At 39.3% G+C, this 12,811-nt stretch overlaps 1 protein-coding gene across 2 annotated transcripts in view; it reads left to right on the top strand.

Moving 5' to 3' along the window:
- Window positions 1–12,811, top strand: part of KDM4C (lysine demethylase 4C) — a gene marked incomplete at its 5' end in the record, with an annotated part of 186,131 nt that overhangs the window by 116,346 nt on the left and 56,974 nt on the right. For both annotated transcript variants that reach the window (XM_081894004.1, XM_081894002.1), the window contains 2 exons: window positions 4,759–4,814; window positions 11,135–11,243. In XM_081894004.1, coding sequence (XP_081750130.1) covers window positions 4,759–4,814; window positions 11,135–11,243 — 165 coding nt within the window. The remainder of the gene's footprint in view (window positions 1–4,758; window positions 4,815–11,134; window positions 11,244–12,811) is intronic.

The raw sequence follows: 12,811 nt of genomic DNA on the forward strand, positions 1-12,811 counted from the left end.
AGTCCGGCCCCCCACAAGGTCTGAGGGATGGTGAACCGGCCCCCTGATGAAAAAGTTTGCTAACCCCCACTCAAGAGCTCAGGGCAACACAAGAATGGGCCTTTTCTGGAGTGGCTTCCCCTTTATGGAATGCTCTCCCCAGGGTGGCTCACCTGGCACCATCATGACATATCTTAAGGTGCCCCGTGAAAGCATTTCTCTTCAACCAGGCCTTGGCTGTCAAACAATCCTTGGCCTTTTAAATGCGTATTCTTATTCATTATGCACTTTGTGTTTTTATGTTTTAAACCACCCTGTGATGAAGGGATGAAGGGCAGAGTAGAAATATAATTAATAAGAATTATCAGAATTGTGGTATGATGCAGATGCAGTGAGAATCTGAAGAAAACACATACAGAATGCTTTCCAAACTGGTTACCCATTCAATCCTGCTCTCCTTTTGATTGTATTTTCAGCTTCAGAAATGTTGATAATATATAAATGAACGTGATTTGGAGGCAGAGGGTTTTTTGTTTTTTACTTTACTGCTAAAATGTAAGTTTACGATAAGGGCATACAGTGTCATCGTCAAAGAAACACTGATGTACAACAAATCTAAAGAATTCTAAGCTATGAGAATGGTATTGAGTTAACTTTTTAGACAGATGGCCATATATTGTTAAGAACAGATCATATGCTACCTTTCTCTAGTATGGCATTACTTCCTGCTTATTCTAACAGAAATGCTTCAAATGTATTGATTTTTTTGAAAGCCATAATAATTATGCTATTAAAGGGACCCAATTGACATGTGTCAGGACAAACTGTTTGAAACTACTCTGTTAATTTCTTCACTTGCAGAAGATGAGACTGACTTTCAGCCCACATAGAATATGGGTTAAAACAAGAAATTGTACATTTTAAACAAAGAGTTTAAGACAATTTTTATGTAATCGTTCTTAAACACACACCCCCCTTCTGAAAATAGCAATGGAATTACCACCATTTCTAGCAGAATGAAGTCAGTGGGGACAACCTTGTGAAAATGTCATTCTGTCTACTATGTTTAAGGTTATGTCAGCTTTTCCACTGCAAACCTGTTTACAGAAAGTGATAACGGATCCATAAAGTTTCATACCATGCTGTAGGCAAATACACACAATTGGTAGGCTGTAGGAGCCCCCCCCCAAAGAAAGCTCCAAAGACTGCTTATTTATTTAATGAACTATAGTAAGACACAGAAAATATTTCATCACTAGGATGGTTTCTGAATTTTTCTTCTCGTGCAGCTGCCAGAAAAACAATTGACAAAAAAAAAATCAATTTGCTGTGAGAATCATGCTTACTTGTTTTTTTGTGTGTGTTCATTTTAATAGACTCTCTGCACATTTACACTCCATAAACTTCATAGCTTTTAATGAGGCTATTTAAGTTGAAGATTATGCTCAGATATAATCACTATAGCATGTGCTTGATGAGGAGATGACCTTCTGACCTGATCTGATAAGATATGCTTGTAGAGAAAACTGAATCTATTCTGCAGCACTTGAAAAGGATGTACCTTTTAGGAGCACTTATCTGACAATGATAGCAATTACGAAGGTCAGGGCTTTTTGTCATGGGTGGCAGAGGTAGGTTGCCTTAATACACAATTAACTGGATACGTAATCTGTCACTTCGTCTTCCAAGCATACAAAATACATTTGCCCGACACACAGACACAGACACAGTGCCCCAGCCATTCTGGGCGGCTTCCAACATATATAAAAACATAATAAAACATTAAAGATTTAGAAACCTTCCCTATACAGGATTGCTTTCAGACAGCTCAGGGGTCGGATAAATCCATACCATCCAACATTTCTCCAGTGAAAACAGGGACATCCTAAGGAACATCCTAGGGACGCGGATGGCGCTGTGGGTTAAACCACAGAGCCTAGGACTTGCTCATCAGAAGGTCAGCGGTTCGAATCCCCATGACGGGGTGAGCTCCTGTTGCTCGGTCCCTGGTCCTGCCAACCTAGCAGTTCGAAAGCACATCAAAGTGCAAGTAGATAAATAGGTACCGCTCCGGCGGGAAGGTAAACGGCGTTTTCGTGCACTGCTCTGGTTCGCCAGAAGCGACTTAGTCATGCTGGCCATATGACCTGGAAGCTGTACGCCGGCTCTCTCGGCCAATAAAGCGAGATGAGCGCCACAACCCCAGAGTTGGTCACGACTGGACCTAATGGTCAGGGGTCCCTTTACCTTTACTAAGGAACATCCTAAGGGACATTTCAGGATCAAATCAGAAACTGGGACAGCTTCTCTGAATCAGGGATGTCCCTCAGAAAATAGGGACACTTGGAGGGTCTGTTGGATGTGGTAAAGGCCTCGTGGTTTAGTGGTGAGGAGATCTATGGTCATTTTAGTGAGAGCAATTTCAAAGTAATGTAGAGGGCAAAATGTAGATTGTTATTACATGTATTACCACAGGGAAGCGGCGCCTATAACTGCAAAAATAATATTCTTTCATTTGGTGACTTTTGCATAGTGGGATTTCAAGCATCTAAACTAACCCTGAGAATTGCACACCTTTAATAATGCCTGTAACAGACAACTAGTTGAGAAACTAGCTCCTTTCCTGTTGTCTTGCTCAGAAGCTTCTCCACTAGTGTATGAATCATAATGCTGATGCAGCAGTGATAAAGCATAATGCTTCTCAGCAGAGTTTCAGTATGGCTACACTAGAGCTTACACCTGTATATGGATTACAGCACCTCATTATGATAACGACTTAGATAGAAGAGAGAGAATACATAGAAGAGCAACAAATATTAAGGAAGGATTAAAAATGGCTCTGTTCATGGATAGCTAGGGGAGTTTAACTGCATACAGCTTGGAGGAAAGGAGATAACAAGAGAATGTGATAAGAACCTGCAAATATTTGAGAGGGACTAACAGAGGAATGCGGGATGACTTACAGCGGCTGAAGCAATGTAACAAGAATTGGTGTTTTAAAGTTAGCAACATGAAAAGCATAATCTAGAATAATTATGTTTACCATGTGGCTTAAACATGGAATGATAGTATTGGTGCAAGTCACAGGTTCGTTAATGCCTTATATGGTTTTCATTATCTCTTAGACATTACAGGAAGTGGGAAGAAAATCCAGCTCTTTTTCCTCTGCTGAGCAATGTATCTACACTTACAGCACAATCCTATTTGAAAATAAATCCCACTGAGTTTAATGGATCTTACTTCCAAGAAAGTGGGTATAGGATTGCAGTTTTTATATGTTTCATTTGTATACAGGTTGATGGTTTGTTTAGTTTTAGATATAGCGAAGGGCTATTGGGTGCACAAGGCTGCATGAAAACTAAATTTCCTATTTTCACATATGATTTGGAGAAAGCCCTTTCATTAGATCAGTTCTTTTACGCTTAGTTACTACTGCTGCTTTCCCTGTGGCCAAGTGTATAAGACAAGGCTGAAGCCCAAAGCAAAATTTAGGTAAGGAGGTAATGGCACCCAACTGGATAAAATTAAGAGGTAGGCTGTAAGATACTCTAGAAATGTGATACTCTAGAAAACACAAGTGGAATAAATCTCCAGCTCCTGCAGCTGGCACCCATAAGGAAAAGCACCAACCGCTTAAGAATTAATACTCAAAAAAGAGAAATCAGCTGTGCTTATCTGATGTGCAACAATGGCTCTGTTAATAGAACCCTTTAACTCCTTTAGGTCTGCGAGTTCTAAGGAAGATGTAAATATTGCACCTATATGGTTGGCCAACATGAAAAAACTTCATTCCGTAGCCATTTGATAGAACTAGATGTGATATAAGAAATCTCCGATAAGGATTGCCTGTTGTTGCTCAAAAATTAATAGCACTTGCTGGCAGATAAATCAGAATGAGTATGTAGAACTAGTGGAAGGGAGAAGTTAAATCCAAAAAACTGCCAGGGAGGGGAAAATCCAGGTAACTACTACAAGGGGAGTATTATCAGGAGAACATGGGGTGGAATAAATATTCTTTCCAAAATAACATTGTCTTTACTTGATTTGACCTTTCAACCTCTGGCGCCTGTTTTTTTTTTTTAAAAAAAATAAAATCATGAGAGATCCTAATCATTTGCTTCGTGTCTAATATGCCACATTACCAAACTTTTTTGCTCATTCATTGTGAAACAGATCAAAGCCCTTAGACGTGTGTCCATATTTCACTTCTCTTCCATAACCTTTTGCCAGCCCCTTATTCAGTACTTGTGTCACCCATTCTTTCTCCCCCTACAAAAGTAAAAAATAAAAATCACCACTCTCTATCAAAACGTGCTAAGTAACTTAATCTTCTACCTACCCTCCCAACCTACATCATTTCTCCCTTCCTTTGTAGCATAGTACTAGAGATGGCACTATAGTGATCTCTTCTTCTGTAGATTTCTCTGGAAATTGACAAGTATCCTAAGCTTTGGCTTCACTTAGGCTTTACCTTTCATTTACTATACCTTCAGTCAAATCTGGCAAAAATGTGGTTTTCAGCCTTTAGAAGAAAGCCCCTGACTTGCTAAGTTCTCAAAAACAGAACAAAAAACAACAATGCTCACCATCTTTCTGCAGGGACCTTATTTTAAACATTTTGAGTACCTCAGCACCAGGGAGCTTAATATGACAAAATTCAGCCCCCAGAACAGAATCAGTCAATTACACTCCTAATTTTTTAACCTTACATCCAGGTGTGTAACAATGGTTTTTAGCCAATTTAGATTAATTCTCTCTTTTTAAAAATTTCTTTTGCAGGAATGCTGTCTGTGTAATTTGAGAGGTGGAGCGCTCAAGCAGACTACCAACAGAAAGTAAGTGAATTCTACAGCAAAGCACGGGTGGGGAGCAGGAATGGGCTTGGGAACCAAATTTTGTGTTTCCCCATCCTGGTGGACCATTTTGACAGGTGGATGGCTCTTCTCAATTACCTGATGTCACCATGATGTCAGGTGACACATCTTCAAATTAAAGAATGGGGGGAGGGGCACATTCTTAAATGCCTTCCTGGTTGTTCTTCCTTTGCAGCCCGGCTGCAAAGAAAATTCTCAGATGAAACTATGGCTTTCAGTCAGTGCTGCAGTGCTAACTTCAAGCCCAACTTTCTGCATGGATCAGCTGTATTTTGAAGCTCCCAGATGAGAACTCAGGGAACTCTTGTCCTTTCTGTGCTTCAATATCAATCTGTGGTTGTTATGTACCTGCTACATGTGCACCCACCCTTAAATTTTAAAAAAAATCTCATAATTTTGTTGCCACCATGCTTTGTGTATGGTTTGGCACCTCTGAAGAATGGTTGTAACACATTTTTTTCAAAAACCTGTTGGTGCAGTTTTGTATTATTTTGATTAGCCTTTCTGTCAAAGAGAAGTGGGTTTTAACTGGGTTTTAGAAATGCCTGTGGAAACTTAAAGAAAAGATTACTGCTGTGTTACATACCTTTCCTTGCAAACTCCACTTTTAGTGCCGGGTTTTAAATTTCAGTTAGCAGGCTTAGACAAAGACAGCTTCAAAATGTAATTTACGTACAGTATTCTTTTATCTCTACAAAAATGAGCTAACATATGGACCTCTCTTCTCCAACTGAAAGGTACAGGTAGCTTCCAATTAAGTTGCTAAGTTAGGTTGCTGCTGCTTTTTAAATGCATTTTGTGAGCTAATGTGCAAGTTTTGTTTTATCATCCTCTCATGCTTAAATATTCCACACTCAGCTTTTGTTGATGACAATATAAAGGAAGGAAATGAAAGCTCATTTGTCATTGTTTGCATGGGCAAGTCTTACAGTTTTATCTCATGTTCAACTTATTTTTCTTTAGCTCTGGAATTCTGTGATTATGGTAGTTAATGTGGTATCACTAAACCTTTGATAGAAATGAGCATTTATTAACAAAATAATCAATCTGAATCAATTTAGAATAACTCTGGAACTCAAGCTGGTTGGTTTTCTTACTATTACTTACAATAGACTCAGAAAATAGCTCTGCAGTTGACACCATACTCTTTGTAAGACCAATATTCTGTGGTCAAATAGAGCAATGTTTTAGCTTAGCAAATGATGGAACTAAAGGAAGCTTTACCAACATGGTACCTGCACAGACTTTCCCAGGTAACCACAGGTCTTTCCTCCCCTTTTTGAAATTAGACTCGAAAGAAGCATTTGTTTGTAACCAGCTATTGTTGTTGTTTGTGATCCCCCAAAAAGTTTTCCCTGGTTTGCAAATGTGGCCATGGTTCCCCAAAGGCTGGTGATCCCCGAACCTTTTTGTTCAGTTGTAGAAAAATCTGTACCACTAATTCAGTGCTATTTTTGTGCATCCTTCAGTCATTTCCTCCAGGAAAAGTGCGTATTTCTAAAAAAGAATCTCATTTAAAAGCTCTCTAATTCAAGCCCTTTCATTATTAGCAGTGTTAAAGACAGTCTGGATGGGCAGAAATCTCCTCTTGGTTGACTTTCGCCCTGTTGAATAATACTTAACAATTTATGCTCTGGATATTCCAGGAACTTCCCACCCTTGCCTTTTGTTTTGAAACATCAATCAGGTACATGTTTGGATTTTTATGAAAGGACAGCAGTTCAGATTAAGAGCGAGGTTAAGCAATAACCCTCTCCATGACTGGGTGGACAGGAGTGTCTCCACCCCCATCGTTCAACCTGGACACTGAGGTCCAGCTCCGAGGCCTTCTGGCGATTCCCTCATTGCGAGAAGCGAAGTTACAGGGAACCAGGCAGAGGGCCTTCTTGGTAGTGGCGCCCGCCCTGTGGAACGCCCTCCCATCAGATGTCAAGGAAATAAACTATATGGCGTTTAGAAGACATCTGAAGGCAGCCCTGTTTAGGGAAGTTTTTAATGACTGATGTTTTAATGTACTTTTAATCTTTTGTTGGAAGCTGCCCAGAGTGGCTGGGGAAACCCAGCTAGATGAGCAGGGTATATTATTATTATTATTATTATTATTATTATTATTATTATTATTTATTATTATTATGGACAGCGCTCCCCCACTTTGTTTAGCCTTCTATCCGGAAGGTTGTTCCACACCTCTCTGGTTCATTTATCAGGACTGCTTCACATAGTTCTGATTCATCACTTCGGAATGTTGCAAGAAGACTGTTCTTTGCTATTTTTTCTTTCTTTCAATTTGCTTACGCTGTAGCTTGCATCCCTTCCTTGCCTCCACCATTCCTTAAAGCTGTGTTTGTGATTTTGTTTTCAGGGCTAGTTAGGACCCTTTGCAGAAATACCAGCTGGAATATTCTGAAGGGAAGAGATACTTCTAGCTTTGAACTTAACTGAGAAGAGTTCAGAGAAACCAAGAGGATGGGACTGGGCTTGGGCTCAACGGCGACATAATTGGCCACTCTGCCACTGCTGGAGCCTTAGCAGGGATGGGAAGTATCCCTCACAAAGTGCATGCAAAGGAATCCCACATGAAATTCATTATTTCTATCCAGTGAGGTTTTTTTGGCTCCGCTTCTCTAACAGAATCCCTGCTTGCCACAGCGATGGCTCTGAAAGTTTTAAACTGACAACACTATCCTATTCCTTCTCCATTTGGACAGGAAATATTCACACTCCAAGTTTTCCAATTTCTTAGGTCTCTTGTATTGTTCTGTTCTTGCTGTATCTGGCTCTTGAAAGTCAGGAAAAGGCCTTTAATTTTTATTTATTTTATTTAGAAAGATTGATAGATCATAAGAATCATTAACATAATAAAATTATCAATAAAATAAAGCAAAAATCCACCAAACTGTTCAAAAAACAAGTATAAGATCATCATCAATTTAAAAAACTGATAAAACTTGCAAAACTAAAATAATCATAGATAACTACTTTAAACTACTACTTAACATATAACATTTCCCCTTTCCTGGTTCTTTCCTCTTCTCTCTAAGAAAACTAGGTTTTTGAAGACTCACCTTCAGAGTTCCCTATTAGGCAATTCTCCTACTTTAATCTTTTCTCTCTATCTCTGGTTACAAAAGTAGATGGTCCAGGCAAGGCATGGGTAGTCTGTGCATCCATTATTAGCCCACTCTTTTCTTTATTTTTTCTGTAATGGTGTTTCAAGCCATAATACTACTTCCCTTGCTCTTAAATTGTCTGATATTGTCTTGTTATCACCTTTAAGTTTCTATTGATTTATAAATGAATATTCTAATTACAGCTGCAGTGTGTTTATTGCTTTCTGTCTGGAGCAAGCACACTAAGCTAAATTCCCCAAATTAAGCAAAGTTATCAGAGCCAATGCCATCCTGTCTATGTAAAGATCTTGAGAGTAATATTGCTATTTCCCTCAACTTACGCGAGTACGCATGTAAGATGTGTCTGTATGTGAATGTGTGCACTAGTGGAACTGGTAACACATTTTTGAGCAGTGTTCTATAGGTGGTCATATGGCATGTATAAATGATTCATGGCTTGGTTTAGATGGGCATTCTGGGCTTCAAAAACTGTGGTTTATGAAGTTGTGCATGAGTGTTGGGCCCTGGTACCGCACACCTCATCTCCTGGCTTTAATACAAATCGGAATCTTTGCGGCAGTTATGTATGAACCAAGGGACTCTATCTTAATATTGATCGATGTCTTTATTTCTTAAATGCGGTATTGCCATACAGATAAATTTATAATACATCTGCCCAGTATTTTAAATTAGCTGCAAATAGTTATTATAATCTCTTTGCAGTCAGCTTTTTAGCTAAATGTTAATTAAGCATCAAGTATCTCATAATAGAGTGCTGACGGAAATAAACAGATTTCAAAATATAGATCAAGGAAATGTCAGCTAAATTGAATGCAACACTTTTCTTTGATATCTACCGATGAGAGCCCACAAAAGGCATGTATGAAAATCAAAATCCTTTCTGTGCGTATTGTATCTTAAAAGAAAAATCATGAATGAAAAATGTGGGAGTGGTTTCTGTTTATAGAGGAATCCTACTTCCACACATGTTTCACACGTGTTTCGTGTCTTTTCGCAACACTGTGTTTTGCTATTTTTGTGTTTTGACTCGACTGGCAGTTTTAAATCGTAAAACAATCACTTTCCACAGGAGTCTGTAATTTACTATAATCACCTCACTGCTTTCCTCTTTTAATACATTTCCTATGAGTAATATCTACCAATGCATAGTAAGTTATTTATAAAGATTTTTTTTTCAGAATGTAGAGAAACAGGAAAACATAGTGGACAGTGAAGAATGGTCAGAGTGTTTCCAGAAAAAATGGATTTCCAGAGTCACGGGACCATTCCCATAAAACCCTGTTCTAGACATTCGCAGATACAGAATCACAACCCTGGGTAGAGGCTCTTAATACACAAGAGCTGTGGTGTAGTGAGACAGGGACAAAGGACCACCCACTCTTTTCACAGCTGGTACAATGATGTCCTGGGGTCCTATTTTCCATTCTCCTGGGGTGCATGCCAGGTTTTAGTCGCCTGAGAAACCCACCAAATCCACACTAAGCTGAGATGAGAAAGATTGCATTAGACTGCAAGGTTAAGGTATAAACTGCATTTTTATTTTGACTTCTGTTTAAGCCCCCTTATTATAAATCAACAAAAATGTCACAATATAGTGAGGAAACTTTTGAGTTCCTCTGAAGTCTTCATAAGCTTGATTGTCATACAAGGTGGTAAGAGGGCTGAGAAAAATGCTGGCTTCATTGCATTGGCCAGAATTCATTTTTCTTTTATATCCAGGCTATGCGGGCATGGCTATGCAGGGTATAATGAAAAGTGCCTGCACATAAGGATAACGCTACACCACTAAACAAGAGTCTGTTTTCCCCTGCACACCTTGGCTGGCCAGCTGGGTACATCAAACACAACCATCAGGGAGCTAGGCAAGTTATACTTGTCGTCAGGATTAAGCAGCTTCTGCTGTTTCTTCAGTATGCATGATTATCTCAATGCCACGAGGAACGCAGCCCCAGGACTCTTCATACTGCGTTTTCTAATAGAACTGGAACTATTTTCAAACAATACTTGTAAAGGACCTCAGAATAAATATTTATGGTATTTATTTCTCACCAGCGGCCGGGATCCAATCCTCCTATGTGTGGACAAAAAGTGTTTCCAACTTCCATTCTATGTGTGTCAGTTCCTGTTTAGCTGCATATCACACCATTATATGTGTGTATGTGTGTGTTTATATTTATTTATTGTGCTTTCGTTAAGGTGTTTTTTTAAAAAAAATATAAACATAACAAGGATAGGGAAGTTAAGGGAGAACAAAAAACAGCTCACAAGGGAAAGCCCTCTTTCCATGCTGAATCTGGACATGAGGTCATCAGTATTCCTTCTTGGGGTCCCAACTCCCTCAGGTGCTTCCCTTGGCACTTCTCTGACATTTGCAGGATTGTTTAGTTGGGGGATGCTTTTTATTTTTGGATGCGGAGGCTATTGTTTGCATTTCTGTTTTGTGCCTTATCTGTTGGGGCAGTGGTTGTCTTAGCAACACCATTCTTTTCATTGCTGAGATGGATCTTCTGTGGTTTCTTAGATTTCCACTGGTGCTTCCAGAGCCAAAAGGATTGGGGACTCCTGCTTGCACAGTGCTCTGTATGTGGTTCTTTAGAGCCCAGCGAACATGTAACAAGTTTTTCCAGTAATGGACTAGAATATTTTCAACAAACTTTTTCGAAATTACTGGGCATGTATGAATGAGGATGGAATCAAAAGAAATGTGTGTCTGATTTTACATGCCAAGGGAGCCTTTGACCTACGTTGCTTTAAAAACAGCAGCCCAGTTGTATATGGCAAACATATTTTGAAATTGCGGGAAGATTCAGAAGGATTTTGTGACGTGGCATCTGATTAAACAGAAAAAGGAAAAGATGTTGCTGGGTACCACCAAACATTGATATGCCTAAAGTAGTTGGATCTGAGCCATTATTATTACTGTTGTTTTAACAAATGTAACACATTATATGGTATAAATACTGTGTAAGTATATCAATTTGGGGAGGAAATTATGGTTTCTCATAGCATTCCTTGTGAAAAAAACACCATTATACAAAGAATAACATTTGAGAAATGCAGTGGGAAAATCTATTTCTCTCTCTCTCTCTATATGTATATACTTTAAAATGTTTGCATATCTTTCTTTTTTTGTATTGTTGTTATTTACAGGTGGGCTCACGTCATGTGTGCAATTGCTATTCCCGAAGTGAGATTTGTGAATGTCATAGAGAGGACACCAATAGACACAAGCAGGATACCTTTGCAGAGGTTAAAACTGGTGAGCAGTAATGATCCAAATTTCTATTCTTATATTTTATGGTTCTAAGAATGTGTAGTAAACCTCCTTGATGATGTCCATGTTGTACAATTGTCACAGAGAGCTCAATTTCTGTTTTAAAACGCCTGTCAAAATGTGTGAGAACTACTGTTTTGTACTTCCTGTTCAAAATTGCATTCAGTTATATACTCAGTAGCTGTGGGGAACAGCTGGGGGGAACCTTGAGCCCTCCAGGAGCTGCTACAGCTACAGCTCCCACCATTCCCAACAAGCACGGCCAGGGATGATTGGGGTTTTAGGGTAATAACATCTGGAGGGCCTTAGGTCCCCCACACCTGAACTAGTGGAACAAAACCATCATTGCCATAATAGTCTTTAAGAAAACATAATCTAAGATTTTCCTAGAAATAGCAGAGACTGAAAACACCTTCCGTTGGCTGGCAGGTTTATGACATCACAATTTAGCTTCCCTTGTCACTGCTGATCAGTTTTAGGCAGTGATTTCCTTTTCTTAAAAAAAAATACGCCATGTTCCCTGGAATCCCTGTTTGTTAATCCTAGCCATGTGAGGACAGGCTGCTCTTACTGTTGATGAACGAAAGACATTCTGGAGATTGCTCCGCAGTAGCTGGAGAAGCTAAAATAATTAAAACAATTAAACACTGTTAGAAGTACAATGGTACCTCCGGTTGTGAACGGGATCCGTTCCGGAGGCCTGGCCGTATACCAAGATCTTCGTAACTGGAGGCGCCCTTCTGCACATGCGAATGCGGCAAGACTTGGAAGCATACACTTCCAGTTTTGCCGCATTCGCAACCTGAAAGTTACATTACCCAAAGGTAACGTAACCCAAGGGTCCACTGTAAATTTATATCATGATTTAAATATACCCTGTGTATATGGCAAACATATTTTGAAACTGCAGGGAGATTCAGAAGGATTTTGTAACATGGCATCTGATCAAACAGAAAAAGGAAAAGACGTTGCTGGGTACCACCAAACATTGACATGCCTAAAGTAGTTGGATCTGAGCCATCATGTATTAGAATTATTACTGTTGTTGTTTTAACAAATGTAACACATTATATGGTATGAATAAAGAGTTTTAAAATCTCTTAAAACAATACAAATAGTTACAATAAAAACAGCGGGGCATCAGCCCTTTTATTAAAAGTTGCCAGTTCCCAAAAGTCTATTGGAAGAAGAAGGTCTACAACCTGCTGGCAGAAGCACAACGAGGAGGCAGCTTCTATAGGGAGGGAGTACCAAAGTCTGGGAGCAGCCACTCCCAGAGTCTCCCGCATCCCCACCAAGCATTCCTATGAGGGTGGTGAGACTGAGAGAAGACCCTCTCCTGACTATCTCAAAACCTGGGCAGGTTTTGTATGAAGGAATACAACCTTCCAGATTTCATATGCTTCAGACTCTCTTACATTGCAAGCAAGCATCCTCATAAACCTTTAAAATCCCAGGTGAGTGAAGCTTTGATATGCATGTGAAAAAGATGGAAAAAGCACATGTAAAATAATAACAAAATACTACTAAACTATAATTTAGTGGTGCCAGTT

The sequence above is a fragment of the Podarcis melisellensis genome (genome assembly GCF_964234715.1).
Source record: "Podarcis melisellensis genome assembly, chromosome: 17".
Classification (NCBI taxonomy): Eukaryota; Metazoa; Chordata; class Lepidosauria; order Squamata; family Lacertidae; genus Podarcis; species Podarcis melisellensis.